This window comes from Mastigoproctus giganteus, chromosome 10 (assembly GCF_048544385.1).
Source record: "Mastigoproctus giganteus isolate SK-2022 chromosome 10, ASM4854438v1, whole genome shotgun sequence".
NCBI lineage: Eukaryota > Metazoa > Arthropoda > Arachnida > Uropygi > Thelyphonidae > Mastigoproctus > Mastigoproctus giganteus.
In genome coordinates, this window is record NC_143584.1 from 198,660,549 (window position 1) to 198,679,277 (window position 18,729).

The window sequence follows — 18,729 nt, forward strand, 5'->3', positions numbered from 1 at the left end:
CAATTAAATTTGTTAATCATTTGTTGCCATGGATAATGTTATTTGTTTTGAATTAAGTCGGGAATTTTAATGTTATGTGGTTTATTTGACTGAAGGGAGCAGAAAATTTCAATCCTCTTTCCTAAATAAAACCCTCGTTAATGCAAGTGGGACACTGCAAAACACTATCATATCTTCTGCAATAAAGATTACATTATTTATCTTATAAACTTTGTATACCAGATATTGCCGGTGAACCCCTTTTGTATTCCGATCATGTTAAACAATTTTTCCGAAGTCCATTTTTCCTGGACTGCTAAAAGAATACTTCAACTGAAGATAAATCCTTACATAAATCTGGACCCCATTATTTTTTTCATTGTTACCGTCACGAACTCGGATACTTACCTACTGGAGATCATATGACCTGTTTAATTTAAAATATAAGGCATTAACTTCTTGAATGAGTTTGAAATTCCTACAAATTATCGGATTTTTGCCTCATAATTTTGGCCAATGCGAAATGGCTGTTATCCCGCCCACTCCCCATTTTGATTTCCTTTGTAGGACCGATTTATGGTTTACAAAGACTTGTGGAGCTGGTCTCTATGGCACTTCTCAAAGAAGAAAACCAAAATTATCTTCTTTGCAATTGTTTACTGAAATCAAATTTCTCAATATTAAAATAATTGTAAATAATCGTCGGTTCCCAGATTTTTTCAGTGAGACGACCTGAATTTTAGAAGTTGACTCCTGTAGTCACATGAATTTTTTTTTATTTATTATGAAGAATTTTCATGAAAATGATCAAACATTTCCTATTCAAACATTTGGCCAATTTTAAGCAGTACTTGAAGAGCAATCACAGAAACATTAACTTTTTCCGTAAAAAAAACCAGCTTTTATTTATATGGTTGCAGGGCTATTCCTGTACTAGTCATACGTGCTATTTTAAAATAAAATAAAATGAAATAATAATAAAAGAAATATTTTAGAAAAGCTTTATTTTGAATCACTGATTTAAAATTTTTGGACTAGGATCACAAAACTTTTTGTGCTCTATTTATTTATTATATTTGGGAATACTGGAAGACCCTAGCACAGCTTCTGCAAGAAAGAATTTATATTATAAAATGGTTATATGACTCTTTGGCCAAGATGCTGTTGTTTATTCCCAAAATGCTAGAGAATTTTTCCGTAGTTCGTTATACTGGGATCAGAAAACAGATGTGTGCAGGCTGCCAAATGGCCCTTTACCCCATCTCTAAACCTTGTTTTGCATTTCAGTGATCTAATTATGGAGTGGAACAACGGGAGGTCCATCTCTCTGGCACTATTCGCAGAAGACACCCAAAATTTACTTCTTTTCTTCTTTCTTTACAATTGTTTTAATTAATTATTGGTTTTGAAAATTTTTCAGTTGGCCAAGTGATCTAATATCTAAAATTTGGCAGCCTGCAAACATCTGAGTCTTTATTTAAAATGTTGAATTTTCATAACAATGACGGAATAAAACCTATTGAAAAATATGGTTTAATTTTTTATGTAGTAAGTAAAGAGCAATACCAATAACATTTTAATATATTTTCTCCTTCAAAAAAAAAACTCCACATTTATGTACAGGTCCTCTGCAATCCGTCTACTAATGATATGGAATGTTTAATAAAAAAAAGAAAGATTTCTCATCAGGTAATGATAATTAATAAAATAAATATATTAGTGATAATTATAATTAAGGCGTCATCAGAAAAACGGGTTTATCTTTTGGGACCAGGACCATAAAAATTCGTTGTTTCCATAATTCGTTCCCACTTTTCTAACCCGAGCACATTATAGTCCCTGAGACACCAGGATATATTGCTGTCAAATCAGTCTTCTTTTCAGAAATGTAGTTAGTTTCCAGAATATATATTTTTTTAAAGCTAAAAGGAATTTCAGCTATTTTAATCTCTCTCACTATTATTAATGAAATTGAAATAAATATGCTAATGAAGTTTGCAATTTCTAATGAAAAATGCAACACCAGCCATAATGAAAAATGCAACACCAGCCATGCCCGGATTCTTGGTCTTCGAATTTTTACGTGTGAAATAAAGAGTGCTTAATTACTTTAACCAATTATAGTATTATGAATTATGCATTTTAAAATATGATTTCTTACCGTTTCTACTTCCCTAAGGAAAACCCAATCCCTTTGTTCTCTGAACGCTCAGCCACGAAAAGCAATTGAATGAATGCTGTTAAGTTTAAGACACACAAAGAAATGAGTAAACTGATCCGAGGCGAAAACGCCTCTGCCCAAAGAAATGCTGCTTTTATGCCTGAGCATAAGTACACCCTCTGATGGCGGTGGTTTCAGACAGCAGTGACTGGTATAGTCACATTACTTTCGATTTTACACAGACCCCCAATGAGTAAGGGTCAATTCGTCCTGAAAAGAGGAAGAAATAACTCGCTGTTTTCGTTTTTGTAAGGTCAGCACTACTAGACCAGAACATTACTTCTCAGTCTCTGAACATTCTGCATAACATTATTATATTAAAATTAATAGTTAATTAAGGACTTTTGGTAATTTCAAGCCAAAAACGCCATTCAATTTAGCTAAATGCCCATGACAAGATGGCACTTTTTGATTTTATGTAAAATAAAATTCCCAGTAACATACAATAAGAAATCAATGGAAGGGTCAAGGAGTAGCTGAGGTGTGGATTGAGAGTTCTTTCTTATGTGTGCATGTTTTGAGAACGACTTTGCTGAAGTTGCAGAAGTGAACTTCGGTGAAGGTTCGAGCCCCTGAAAACGGATAATTAGTTTGGATATTTTTACTGAATTCATGATAATTAACATATTAAATTGTGTTTTACAAAGGTATTATTATTTGCAATGGCAACATAATGAAGGAAGCCTATGGTTTATGATGCATCGATCAAAAAATAAAATTAAATAATAATAAAACAAAAGAATAAAAATAAATAACGAAAAATAAATAAATTAAAATAATAATAAAATAAAATAACAAAAAGCTATGCGTCTTCCCGTAGATCCAGTTGAACTATGAATTTCCCCAAATGTCAGCCTCTACCACCTATGTAGGTAACTTATTCCAGTCGTTTTTAAATCGTTGGCTAAAATAAATCTTCCTGCAATCCAGTCTAAACATCTTCCAGCGCAACTTGAAATTGCGGCCTCTACTTTTAGAATCATTTATAACAGTGAAAATTTGTTGTTTAAGATTCTGTGAACAGGAGAACTTCTCACAGGTTGGACAGGTGAAAGGGTTCTCTTCTGCTTGAACACTAATAAGCATTGTAAGACCAGCTGGAGAAAACCGAGTGGCAGTTTTTAATGTTTTTTTTTATTATTATTATTTTACAAAAACTCTTTGCACATGTTAACAGACACTAGAGCAGTACATGTTAAATTCACTTACTCTGCAGTCATTGCTTTCGATAATGATATATATAAAGAATTCCATTTGAAAATTTCAATCATTAAATCAGACCAGACAAATTAGTGATACTACATGCATACTTCGCTACTCCATGTTTATAAATCATTGAATTTTCACGGTCACCCTTATTGAATTAGGTTTTCTTAACTTATTTTCTTATAGAAAAATATCTTCTTCTCACACGTTGTACAGGTGAAAGGTTTCTCTCTTGCATGAACTTTAAAATATTAAAAGATTTTCTGATACTGTACATAAAACCAAGTTTAACAGTTAGTAACGATTTTCTTTATTTTATTTTACGATGAGAAATGTCGACTTTGCACAGAGTAAGAGACACAATAGCTCTAACTATAGAATTCAGTTATCGTACAGAAATTCTTTCGATAACGGTACACATAAAGATTTCCATTTGCAAACAGAGAGCATAGTGATAGTACATGCATTTTCTATTTCTTGTTTTTAAATGAATGAATTTTTAGGATCATTCTAAGTTTCTTTTATTGTTGTGGTTTTTCTTTGTCTCTCGACATAAAATTTGCAATGCGGTTTTCGAAACAAATTACATTACCAGGGGTAATGGAAATTTTAATCGTCTTTGTTAAACCAACGTTTAATACATGTGGGATAATGCAAGTCACTATCATAGGTTCTGCAATTAAGATTACATGACTTATCTTATAAACTCTGTATATCAGATATCGCCCGAGAGGCTCTTTTGCATTTCCGCCATATTAAACAATTTTTCCGAAGTCCATTTTTTCCTGGACTGCTGAAAGAATACTTTAACGGAAGCAGAGACGGAACAAAGTATTTCTGCGCCCCGTGGAGAAAGGTTTTTCAGCGCCTCCTTACTAAGGATATATGTATTTCTTGCCTCATTGTTTTTCTCTTTTTGACGCCCCTTAAAGAATGAGGCCCCGATAAAGAGCCCTAGTAGCTCGTACCATAATCAGGCACTGACCTGATGATAAATTCTTACACAAATCTGGATGCCATTATTTTCTGTATTATTACCAGCATGAGCTCGAACTGTTATGTACAAGAGATCATGTGATCCACCAATTTATAATATATTAACTTTTTGAAGTATGTCGAAATATTCTATGTGTACTCTAGAAATTATTGCTGTTCCCCTTATACATTTGGCGCAAGAGAAATGCCTTTTATCGCGTCACCTTATCCCCCCCCCTCGATTTTGATTTTCTTTGCAACAACCGATTTCTAGATTACAAGGACTGGGGGGGAGGTGGACCCTAGGGCAAATCTAAAAGAAGCATCCCAACATTTACTTCTTAACATATGTCTACTAAAATTAAAATTCTCACAATTTAAATAATTTTTAATAATCATCGGTGTCCAGATATTTTTAGTCAGGCAAGTGATCTGAATTCTAGAATTTGTCAGCCTGCAGGCTAATGAAATTTTTATTTGATATGTGGGATTTTCATAACAATGACGAAATGTTTTTTTTTTTTTTATGCAATAATAGAATCCCAAAAACACATTAATCAACTCTATATGTGAAAAACTGCACATTTATATATAGGTGCAGTGATATCCATGTTCTAGTCATACCGGCTAAATAATAATAATAATAATTTGTGTAATAATGTGAGTGTTGATTGACATAGCGGTGCCCAACACTAGAAACGTCCAGAAAACCCATGAGAAAAAAATTAAGAAGTACAGGAACCTGAGACATGAAGTCAAGGAGATGTGGCATATGCAGGAGCGGATTAAGGTCGGTTGAGGCCCCCGGGCGCAGAAGAAAATATTGGGTCCCTTACAAAAAAGAGAGGGTCAGGGAAAACAAAAATACATGTTAACCATTTTTTAAAATAAATAAAAAAATATTATGTACTATTAATGTTTTTTTTCCAATAAAATTTGAATATAATATATGTATAATATAATTAATAATAGCATAATAATAATCACAAAGTTTTGAACTAATATGTTCAACTAATTTGTTGGGGTTTTGCGTGGGCCCTTCAGAAGTCGGGGCCCATGGCGCGCGCCCGGTGCGCCCCCCGTTAAATCCGCCTCTGGGCATATGCAAGAAATATCGACCATCCTGATGATGATACCAGAAAGAACTGATTTTTATCAATTATAAGAGCTTGAATATTCGGATTATTTAAAAAATGCAATGGTGAATTAAAAACCTGTGATTCTTCAAAAAGCATACCTGATGTCTTAATTTTACCTTAGCTCTAGATTTCAAGAAATTTCAATTATGCACAATAAAAGAGTCTATTTTATACACTGCTGATCTTTTGAGCTCAAAATTCTTATGGCTCTTGCAGATTCATTCTTCTTCACATAAATCCTTTCATGTTTCAACCCTAAAAATTTGTAACTGTCAGTTTTTACTAATTGTTTTTTTGTTTCCCAAAACAACTGCTTGAGGTGAGTTGTTAAGTGGTCATTTATGTAGATTGGAATATTGCTATTGTTCTGATGGACATCATTTGCTGTCAGTCGGATCTCCTTTGCCTTTGTAATCCATTTTGCCTTTACCACATGATTTAAAAATTTCATAATTAGTGTAGACTTTTAATTTTTTTTCTTATTGTTAGGTATGTAATAGTATACTACTTCTTTATTGTGCTGTAAATAAATAAATAAATAAATTTTCTGTTTATACTCCGGGACGACCAAACGGTCAGAGGAGTTCACAAGATAGACAGAATACAAGAAACAGCACCGCATTCAGTAGTCACGGGCTTGAACCCCGGTCACTCAAGGCACGTGTACTTACGCACCCGCGCGCCTGACCACTAGGCTACAGCGGCCTTTTAGCTTCAATGCAAGTCCTAGCTGCTCTATAACAAGCTCTAGATCTTGGCCTGCTAATCCAGTTACTACAGTTGGTGAGTGCAGCAAATTGGGATATTTTTCAGCCCAGTAAGAAATATCACTTTTTTCTTCCTTCTCTTCTTTCCTGCACAATATACACCTCCACTGCTGTTTCTTTTGTTTCGCCATCCCTTTATACGTTGCTTCTTTCAATGAACATCGAGCATGTGCAGCAGTAGGTTACATGTTTTGCATATACACACGTATTGTGACTCACGTTTGCAAATGTTTTGAGTAGAGTTAGTTTTAACACAAGACGTTTCAGATAATGCACTTGCACGAAATAAAAAAAACATAAGAAAGAATTTAACAACTTACAAATGGCAAAGATTTCCAATTTACTCTAAGAGCCCACGTCCACGGAACATTCAAGGTATCCATACCCTTTTGTAAACTTTAACCACGAAACCAATAATGGCGTTTGGGAAAGGATTCTAAATTCCTTATTGGTGTGTAAAGGAGCTTCAGGCACTTTAGACTCTAAAGTTTAGAGTCCCTCAAAGCAGTGTTTTTGTCACCCCCTCTACAGTGCCTCTGGGCAAAAGGCTGCCTAAGCAATTACAGTAGTAAGAAATCTTAGAATTTCTTTTGTTTCTGTTCTGCAGATAAAATAAACTGGAATTAAACAGAATATTATCACGAAAAGTGAAAATTTATTGTTAGTGTTTACTTTTACTTACAAAAAGAAATGAAATTGAAATGTCGCAAGTGCTACTGGCCAAGTTCAGTGAAAGAACACAAACGTGCACGGGCGGAAGACGTCATGCCATCAATTGCTATGCGACATTCTCACGAAAGATATTTGAATGCCTACAATAGACAAATTGTCAGTAATAATACAAAAAGAGAGAGAGAAGAGGATATTTCTCAAAGGCCAAAGAAAATGATAGTTTGGAGAACTTCACAGAAAATAATGTTTATGTTTACAAAAAAGGCGCATAGCTTTGACTTCCTCTAGGATATGTGTGTACAGTAATTCTTCATTATTAGTAGAGTCTAAAAATCAGGAAATTTTCCGGGATTCTCTCCGTAAAGTTTTTATTTCATTTAAAAAAAAAAAAGGATGTATATTATTTTTAAAATGATATTTAAGATATTGAAGAATATCCATAACAAAACTGATTAAAAGATCGTTATCCTACAATTCGCTGTTATTTCCTGAATTGTAAATGTTTTAGTTGTGACAAAGAGTCGAAATATTAATTCTTCCGAATTTTTGGCAGCTGCAAACAGAGATTGTCGAAGTTTAACTCTCAATCGTGGCTTTATGTAAAGGTTTAATTTTATTTTATGTAAAGGTTTAATTCATCACAAATTCGAACGAAAATTAAAACGATTTCTTACCGTTCAGACTTCCGAAATAAAAGAAATGAGCCAAATTTTGACAACTCTTTGAATTAAACTTTCCAGAAGGTCCCAGTTTCTTTTCGGCATTAATTAACTCTCAACCATGGAAATTTAGACGAATAATTGCAATCAAGGCTAAGACCGGCAAAACACCACCTGTGTGAAAACATCTTCTTCGCACAGAAATTCTACAGAATGAATGGCTGTGTTTGATGACCTCTATCTTTGTTTGACGGATCCCACCTTTCCTCTAACCTTGGTTGGATTAGGCTGTTATCATGTGACCAACGTGCAGTTACGTCGTTGGACAGGAGAGAACCAGTGTGGTGTTCTTTCTGGCTAGCTGCGAAACAGGAAACTGTAGGTGGACCGATTCAGGGATAAATAAATTACGCGGGGATGCCGTTATTTAAAATCCATTGGCATGGTATTTAGGGTCAGCGCCACCGCATCTGCGCAGCCTCGTATAGCAGTTGGACCTTGTTCATTAGGTTGAGTCCATCTTCGATTTTTGACCCGAGCCTGGGGAAGGCCATTCACGATTGGTGAGCGCTGTATTGCACGGAGGGGAGGAAAGAAAGTTGAAGACGTCAGCCACTCACTTCCCACAACTGCTGTCGTAAACTTTGCGAACCGTAGATTGTGTAGGTTAGAAGTGAATTGTATTGTGAAGTTTTCCTATATTTTGCGATTATTTCTTTTATTTATTTATTATTCCTTTCTGTTTTATATTTGATTAGCATTGAGGTTATACAACAATGTCTGTCGGTCCAATGTGGCGATTTTTGAAAACGAGGCGTGAGGTGGAAGAGGATCATTCTAGGCTTAGGCCTGCAGACAATTCTGATAAGATTAGTCAAAGTCCATCTTTACAATTAAAGCTACTTATCAATGGGTTTTACATCTACTGTTAATAAAAGTTGTCCTATTCCATTGTGTTTCTTCTATGGCAAACGACGGTTTCTTGATTTATTTTTAATATAGTTCATTAAATAATTAAATAGTTCATTAAATTTTAATATAGTCGTTTTAAAGTTATCAATTGCCGTCCATTTGTGTAGAATTGTGAGTGCAGCCTTTTGCCTCTCCAAATTCTCAATTTCAGTTTTAAGGCATTTTAGTCTTGCACTCCACATGTCCTTGATTTTTAAGTCTTCTTAACTCCATTTCAAATTGTTCTTCATATGAGATGTAAAGTTAAAGAACCACAGTTACGTGTTAAAAGAGCTGCATGCGGCTCTTTTAACACGTAACTGTGTTAAACCAACGAAGCGCTGGATGGGGTGGCGATCAGATTCATTTTTGAAAATCCTCGTTCACATTCATTCGATCAAATTGGTATCGTACTCAGAGCGTTCATTAAATGCTTCAATTCTTCTGAAACCATTTTTTCAATTATGTATCCCCGAATTGCATCTCTTTCGTTTAACTGTAACAATTTGACAATTTTCTAACTTCGTTTTCACCAAATGTCAACAATTCATATTTAGAAAGATTAATACCATCGTTGTCCTTGTTTTTCGTCTCTCGTCATCAGTGTTATCACTAGCTGTTAAATTTGAATTTTTTTCTTTACTTTTCTTTTTTTTTTTTTTGAAACTGTCCAAAATATCGGTGTCATCCGGATATTCAGGTACTGTGACCATGTAAACAGAGAGAGGGAAAATTTACGGAAAAATGTGGATAACCCACTTCCACGAAACAACAGATGATTATTTGTCGGATTAAAAGAAAATCACTTTTATAATTCTCGAAAGGGGCCCTTACAGTTGATTCACAGAGGTGTCCAACCTACGGCCCGCGAGAAAAGTGAACTAAAACTGCATTTAAAATTTTGTTAATTATCAAAAACATTTTCTAATTAAATGTTTTGTTCCATAAATGTAATTCTGTATTCTACTTAATAAAATGTTCGAATATTTTCAATTTTACTTTTACCTGCAACCAGATATGGAAAATGTAACACACTTAAAGAAATCAAACTTTGAATTTTTTTGAATATGGCCCCTGTACGGGAAAAGGTTGGACACCACTGCAGTAGAAGGTGGACCAGAGCCCATTAGGAATACCCCTTGAACTGCTCACTCTTGACCAACGCGATACCAGACGTTTTACCAGATACCACTATGTTATAGAATGCTTTAGCTCTCTTAATTCGCGCAGCAAGACTAATTGCCTAAAGGCCAGAAATGCGAACAGTGTGTGCCGAGTTAATTCTGTTCTAATCTGTTCGCTATATTAAAATTTTCTCACTCAACAGAAAGTATTTTAAATGTAACATCCAAAATAATTCGCTATAAAAGGACTTCGTTAAAAAGAGGTAATTTAGAATTATAAAAATGGTTATACAGTTTTATATAGAAATATCTTAGCAATAGACAGTAAAAAAGCACAATTCAGTTAAATAGTTTAATGCTTATTTGAAACATGAAAAAAATTTACAAATTTCCATCCAAATGTCACACGGCATTGTTAATAAAGGTGCCGGACGGTACGCAAGGTACGGCGTACCGTCCCAAGAAAGTAGTAGGAGTAGAAGCAGTTGCATGTGATGCAAGAAAGCAAATGTATGAGCTTATGCAGCATCAGTCAAAAAAAAAAAAAAAAAAAAAATCACACCATTCCCTCCAAATGCCTGTCCAGTTCCTCCTTAAATTTATTTAACCTATCAACTTCCACAACGACAGATGGAAGTTTGTTCCAGCAATTAACCACCCGCTGGCTAAAGGCAAATTTCCGCACATCTATTCTACGTCTGTCCTTTCTTAATTTGAATTTATGCCCACGTAGGTTCGTAATCTGAACAAGTGGAAGGATCCCATCAGAATTCAGCGTGCTCAACCCATTCAAGGCCTTATACACCTCAATCAGATCACCGCGCAGGTGACTAGTCTCCAGCCACTGCAATTTGCAGAACTTAAGCTTCTCTTGGTAAGAGGATCCCTTCATACCCCTCACCAATCTTGTTGCTCTTCTCTGTACACGCTCAAGCAAATCTACATCCTTCCTAAAATGAGGCCTCCAGACCTGTACGCAGTACTCAAGGCGTGGCCTGACCATTGCCTTATATAGAGGGACAATTACCTCTTTTTCCCTACTAGCAAAATTCCTGTATATCATTTCCTATTCCCTGAGTCTGTCTGCATTGCTCAGAAAATTTCATATCTGACTGCACAGTTACTCCCAGGTCTTTTTCATTTTCTACCACCTTAAGTTTAGTACCACACAGTTGGTACGTTTCTCTGGGGTTACTTCTACCCATATGCAGTACTTTGCATTTGTCAAGGTTAAACTTCAGTTGCCACTTCTTAGCCCATCTGCCCAAATTATCTAGATCCTCTTGCAGTAGCACACTGCCATGACTGTCATTAACAACCCTGCCAACCTTTGTATCATCTGCAAACTTCGACATTAAGCCTGATACACCTTCATGAATATCATTGATAAATATACAAAACAACAGTGGACCCAACACCGAACCCTGTGGGACTCCACTAATAACATTACTTCACGAAGAGCAGCACCCATTGATTGCCACCCTCTGTCTTCTCCCACTTAACCGTCCTTTTATCCATTGTAGCAACTTACCCTTAATACCATTCTGCTCCAATATGTACAGTAGTCTTCCATGTGCAACAGTGTCAAAAGCTTTCCTGAAATCCAAATATGTGATATCAAAATTATTTTTTGCATCCTGTTCCTTTGTAACCACATCATAATATCCTATCAAATTTGTCAGACAGGACTTTCCCTTAACAAACCCATGCTGCGCCTGAATAAGTGCTGCAGTCTTGTCTAGATGATCCTGCAATGCATCTTTAACCAGTCGATTAACCTTCTTCCATTTTCAAACCTTAATAATTCCTCACGTGTGAATGTAGATGCAAAATACTCATTCAGTTTGTTTGCTATCTGAGCAGGATCATCAACAGTCGAACCATCGATGTCAAGTGGACCAATCAGATTCATCCCCTTCCTTTTAGAGTTTATATAAGTAAAGAAATCCTTGCTGTTTTTCTTAGCATCTTTTGCCAAAGATTTCTGGTAATCCGCCTGCGCCTGCCGAACCTCCTTTGTGACCTGATTACAGACTAGCTTATATCTGCCATAGGCTTCTGTATCGCCTGATAATTTATAGGCATCCCATGCATGTTTCTTCTCTGCCACGAGTCTCATTAGTTCATTTGATAACCATTTAGGCGTAAACCTTGAACAATATTTCTTAATAGGTATGAAACTTTTAGTAGCATCCACGATTAATTACTCGAATGCTTCCCACTTAGAATTTACTGTTGGTAACATCGTCAGTTGATCCCACTGTACAGAATTTAAAAAACTGTCTGAGACCACTGTACTCCCCTTTACGGAATCAAAAACCCTTTCCTTTACCCCTGATGGTAATCAAAAGCTCTGGACCATATACCTATTGATATATTACTAGTAATATCCATGAATGTTAGGGTACTGCCTTTCCACAAATAATAAGAAAAATCTCTATAGTCCATGGGTATCACCCCAGCTAAAATCTGTATAGCATTTTTTGAAACCGTTCTACAGAATTTGAATAAGGCTAAGTTAATCTTCCTCTGTACAGACAAAAGCTTTTGCTTAAATCTAACATTAACTGCTCTATTATACCACACATTCCCACTATATTATAGGCAGAAAAACTGCTTTATAATACAATGTTAAAACCTTCTTTTTAAGGTCCCACTCAGATCTACTTATTCTTATCACTGCCGATTCGTTAGTCCATTCGTTACAGCATGGTGTGGATTTGATTCACAGTAGAGTTTATAATCGGAACATTTTTCTTCGAATAGTCTATACCTCATTGCTCCTTTAGGTGTACGGTGACAAGTGCATGGTACTGCACTCTTCTAAGAGATCACATTATTCCCACTCTCCAAGAAAGGCAATGCTTGGAGGCCGCACTGTTCATGCAAGATGGTGCCTCTCCCCAACTTGGTCGACAAGTGAAGGCACATTCGGAAATGATCATTTCTAGAGACTTTCCACAGTTCTGGCCAGACCGATCAATAGAACTCAATCCCTGTGATTTCTGGCTATGGGGATACCTGAAAGATAGAGTTTACCATGGAGGCATACAGACGGTTGTCGATACGAAAACAAACATTAAACAACATGGAGCCAACATCCCCAATCAGATGCTACGCGAAACTGTCGCACGCAGTCCTCCGTTTTCAGAATGTCATCCCAAGTGATGGAAAGATCATAGAACAATATCTGTAGATTTATAAGTTCTGATATTATAAAATCTCATCCTAAGTTAAGTATTCCAGCTGTTTACAGAGCCAATTTTTCCCCTAATGGCTAAAGTTCCAAATATATTTTTTTCCCTTCTAAAAATCGCTTTCTCATACCCTACATCACACACCCACCGATTTTCATAGCACTATCTCTAAACGTTTTGAGGCTAGGGTCTCCTGAACAGTGAAACTTATTTTATAACCATCTTGTACTTTTAGGGAAAGTGGGAAATAGGGCTTTAGCTATTAGAGCGTACGAATTAGGGCAAGTGGAGTAACTCCATTTTTGTATATAGCGTCAATTCAAGAGACAATCAATACACAAAAATTGACATTGCTAATTTCATGTAATTTTATTGTTATTTCTTAAAAAGTGTCACATATCAAAGGTATTCCAAGGTTATTCTGTTCATATTAGTGGTGTTAAAATAATATTAGTGGCTTTCAAATTAGGATTCTGTTTGAATAATTTTCGTACGAAACCACCTTTGCATTCTAGCATCATCTGGCCATGGATGACAACGTAAGTCGGAACCATATCGGTGAGCAACAGGGTCCTATTGGAAAAGTGATTTCTTCCTTTGAGAATATGAATGTTGAAATTTTTGTCCAGTACATGCAGTTTCTTTTCTTTTTTTTTCTTTTTTTTATTTATATTATTAACCGTATTGTGTTTTTGATATTTTACAGCTGCATGGTTTCTCGTTTGTGTGAACTATTGGATCGGATTTCAACTTAACTGGTGCTTATTCGCAAGAAAAATATTTTCATATGAATCGGCAATTTTGGAAAAGCTTTTCACATCACTTTCCAACAGTCTTTGTAAGAAATTTAGCATGAAAAACACACAAAAACAATTTTCTTCCAGAAAGGTATAATGGTAAATTGCGGAGAACCGTTGAGATTTTCGATGAAGCCCTCGTGCCCTTTACCATATATAACAAAGTAATTGTTCTCACCTCACTTTTAGAGCTCTCCTGAAAAAGGAGATTTAAATCTATGGTAGCTTCACCTGAAGTGTTTCCCCAAGTGTGAAATGTGTCAGTGTTACTAACCTTTAGTACAACACCTAGCACGATGATGTATTGTATCTTTTCATTGCTGAGTACGGAAAACCATGCATTAAACATTTAGAAAACACTATTTGTGTAGCATTTCTGGATGATATTTCGTGTTCTAAAAATACAACAAAGTGGAAACTTCATGATAAAAGTAGTTAGTCAACTCAATGGCTTTTCTCAGTATGCCCTCTCATATGTCTTCTCGGAGTTTCTGATTTCGAAAATTGCTTCTCAGAGGTTGGACAGCTGAATGGTTTTTCTGATGTATGAATTCAAAGATGCCTTTTGAGATACCCTGAAGAGGAAAACTTTCAAGAAATTGGACAAACTTCAAACTATTATATTAGGGTCACACACTTCTTACATATAATCGTATATATCAGGAGTGGCCTACTTAATTTGTGATGCGATCTACTTTTTTCCTTCAAAATGTGCCACGATCTACCATCTCAAAAATTACATTGCACAAGTTGCACAAATCGAGGGATGACTGTATATTTAAAATTCGTCGTGATCAACCGAAATTAAATCCGTGATCGACTCGTTGGTCACCCCTGGTATCAGGTGCGGATTAAGATCGGTTGAGGCTCCGGGTGCAGAAGAAAATATTGGGCCCCTTAGAAAAAAAAAAAAAGAGAAACAGGGAAAATAAAAATACATGTTAACCATTTTTTTAAATAAATAAAAAATATTATGTGCTATTAATGTTTTATTTCCAATAAAATTTGAATATAATATATGTATAATATAATTAATAATAGCATAATAATAATCACAAAGTTTTGAACTAATAGTTGAACATTCAACTAATTTGTTGGGGTTTTGTGGGCGCGCCCGCCGTTAAATCCGCCTCTGCCTGGTATATATATTAAAACTGTAAATTTCGTATGTTCTCTGGTCTATTTGATGTTTTGCTGCACGAAAAACCATAGATACTGGGGAAACCACAAATTGGACAGATGGAAGGTTTCTCCCTTTTATGAATTCAAACATGCGTTTTGAGATAGTCTGAACTAGAGTCATGCTTTCAAAAATTTTGACAGCTGCCAGATTGTTCCCTTGAATGACTTCTAAGATGCCTTTTAAGATTTCCTGAAAGGGAAAACGTTTTTTCCACAGATTTGGCGACTGAAAGGTTTCAACCCTGTATGAATTTTAAGATGACTTTTGAGATGCGATGTGAGGGAAAAATTCTTTCCACACATTGCTGTAAGGTTTGTCCCCTTTATGAATTCTAAGATGGCTTTCGAGATTAATTAAGCGGGAAAACATCTTTCCACAAATTTCACAGTTGACCAAGGTCTCCTTTGTGTGCCCTAGTGTATGTTTTTTCAATTCTCCTGTATTTTTAAACAGCAGAATTGAAAAAACATACGCATACTATCATTTCTTTCGATGATGATACATATAAATGTTTTCAAATGCAAAGTTCAATCTTTAAATCACAATCTTCAATCACAAACTTTAATCTTTTAGGATGAGAAACGTCGACTGCAGATATTAACTGAAAATTGCTCTAAAAATTGAATTCAGTTACCGTGAGGACATTCATTTCGATAGTGGTACACAAAGATTACCATTTGCGTAATAAAATTCTTAAATCAGACCAGACAGTTTATTGACACTACATGGATTCTTCAGTGCTTCTCTTTTATAAATCAGTGAATTTTTCAGGGTCATTCCAAGTTTCTTTTATTGATGTGGCTCTCTGGTCTTAGTTTCTTACAGTAAAATGTTGTTAAATTTATATTTTCTAGCTATTCTTCCATTTTCCTTGAATAGTCCCGTGAAAGAGGAAAATAAAATATATAAATTATGAATTTCTATATTGAAAGAAGAAACTTACCATAAAAAAATTGCAATTAAATATGCGAATCATTTGTTGTCGTGGATAATGAAATTTTTTTTCGATTAAATTGGTAATTTTAATGTTAAGTGGTTTATTTTTCTGAAGAGAACAGCAAATTTCAATCTTTCTTAAATAAAGCCCTGGTTAATGAAAGTGGGACACTGCATGACACTATCATAGCTTCTCTTATAAAGATTACATTATTTATCTTATAAACTTTGTATATCAGATATTGCCGGAGAGGCCCTTTTGTATTCCGATCAGGTTTAACAATTTTTCTGAAGTCCATCTTTCCTGGACTGCCAAAAGTATACTTCAACTTAGGATAAATTCTTACATAAATCTTGACCGCATTATTTTTTCATTGTTACCGTCACGAGCTCGGACACTTTCGTACAGGAGATCATATGATCCGTTCAATTTAAAATATCAGGCATTAACTCCTTGAATGAGTTCGAAATATTCCATGAATACCCTACAAATTATCGGAATTTTACCTCATAATTTTAGCCAGTGCGAAATGCCTGTTATCCCTCCACTCCTTCCCTTTGATTTCCTTTGTAGGACCGATTTATGGATTACAAGGACTGGTGAGCTGGATCTCTATGGCACTTCTCAAAGAAGGTAACTTCGTTATTTACGGATCACATACAAAGCAAATTGTATTATTGTTGGTTTAATAAAACAGCAATTTACACGCGAGTATTTTTATACATTTTCTTACATATCTACTGTATGGCTTCTAGTGTTTACTAATAATAAAATATTTTTATTGCATTATTAATGAAATCAGTGGAGTGAAATCATAAAAAAAAAACAGTTAACCATTAATATTTATTTCTATCTATTGAATCATCCGTGTTAATTGGTAAATAAGGCGTGTGTTAATAAGGAACAATTATATAAATAACGGAAAATTGAATAAAAACTATTAACCAATTCTTAATTGCGTATTAATGTATTTTTTAATTAATTATTTCTTGATAAATTTAGTTTGATATTTGACAATTTAATATCAAATAAATATATCTAATGCTGAGCAAAGAACAAAACTCGGTTTATTAGTTTAATTAGTATTTTAGTTTGTTTGTCTTTTGCCGTCTTACCCAAAAACCACTGATGTCGTCGACACTATTCTAATAAGTATAACACAACTATTGCAAAGAATTTTGGTTCCGACTAGAAAAATATTAATTATATAATTTTTTTCTACACATAATGTTATGGCCGAATCTAAGAAAAAATGTAGACAATATAGAATTGAATATTTGAACTGTGGCTTTATTCAGTCGCCTACAAACAATATATTACCAATGTGTTTGATTTGTTAAAGGGTTTTATCAAATGAAGCTATGAAACCTTCAAGACTACGAGACATTTGACAAAGGTTAATGCTGATAAAAAAGATAAGGATTTATTTTAATTTCAAACACTTAAAGAAAAATGTTTGAAACAACCGACATTGCTAAAACTCTTTTCAACTGCACCCAAACAAGATGACGATGGGTTGAGTGCTTCTTACAATACAGTATTTCGTTACTGATTGCTAAAATGAGAAAACCGCATACTATTGGTGAAGAACTAATTGTACCAGCTGCAAGTGAGGTAATACGACCTATATGCTGCACATGCCAGCGTCTGGTATTATCAATAAAATTTCTTTGAGCAATAATACAGTGCAAAAAAGAATTGATGAAATGGCTCAAGATGTTGAAGACTCATTATGTGAGTATTTAAAAACATCCCAGTTCTCTATACAGATTGATGAGTCAACTTTGCCAGGAAATGAAGCCTTACTTTTAGCATACGTGCGATTCATAGAAGAAGAACAAATTTGCGAAGAATTATTATTTGCTAAAAATTTTAAAACTGATACTAAAGGAGAATCGATATTTCAGCCATTGGAAGAGTTTTTTAAAGAAAAAGAAATACCACTGAGTGATATCTTGTCAGTTGCTACTGATGGTGCTCCAGCGATGATAGGGCGCTATAGGGGGTTTCTTGCATATTTAAAAAAGGCGGTGCCGAATGCATTCGCTGTACACTGTGTCATCCATCGTCAACATTTAGTTGCCAAAAATCTGAGTGAACGCCTATTTAGATCATTAGATTATGTCATTAAAGCAATCAACAAAATCAGAATCTATTCATTGAATGACAGATTGTTTAGACAACTTTGTATTGAAAACGATGAAGAATTCAATCGCTTTCTACTTCATGCAGAAGTTCGTTGGCTATCAAAAGGTACCTGTTTGAATCGGTTTTATAATCTCTTTAACTCCGTGCTAGAGTTTCTAGAAAACAAAGATGATGCTTTACGAGCCAACTTGATTGATTCCAAAAATGACATAGCTTATTCGACAGAATTGTTTAACAAATTTAATGAAACAAATCTACAACTTCAAGGCGATGAGCTGAATCTATTAAAAACAAAAGGCTGTTATTTCTGCGTTTGTGGCAAAACTTCTTCTGTACAAACAAAATTTAGGGCGAGGGGAATTCAGCCAGTTTCCAAATTTATCAACAATAGAAAAATGTGATGAAGACTTACTTACCTATTGTCAGCACTTGGATGCTCTTCATTCCGACTTCAATCAACGATTTGAAGATATTTTAAAAAGGAACATACCCGATTGGGTTCTGAATCCTTTTTCAAGTACAAACACAGAAGAATCTCCAAAATTACAAGAAGAACTGATAGATGTAACAACAAATGAAGAATTGAAATTTAAATTCAAAGACGGCTACCAACAATTCTGGCTGCAAAAGCAGATACCTACAGTTTATCGTGGATTATGGGCTATAAAAACAAAAGTTTTTAATTGCATTTCCTTCATCATATTTAGTGGAACGTGGGTTTAGTGCGGTCAAAAATTTGTTAAAAACTGCAAATAGAGAATCGCGGTGATTTAA

The 18,729-nt window shown here is 34.8% G+C and overlaps 1 protein-coding gene across 1 annotated transcript; it reads left to right on the forward strand.

The window, feature by feature from the left end:
• The first annotated feature begins 17,513 nt into the window (after window positions 1-17,513).
• Window positions 17,514-18,356, forward strand: LOC150079753 (protein ZBED8-like). The gene has a single exon (XM_090383218.1). The coding sequence runs from the start codon at window positions 17,514-17,516 to the stop codon at window positions 18,354-18,356; it is 843 nt and encodes a 280-aa protein (XP_090239344.1).
• The last annotated feature ends 373 nt before the right edge of the window (window positions 18,357-18,729 follow it).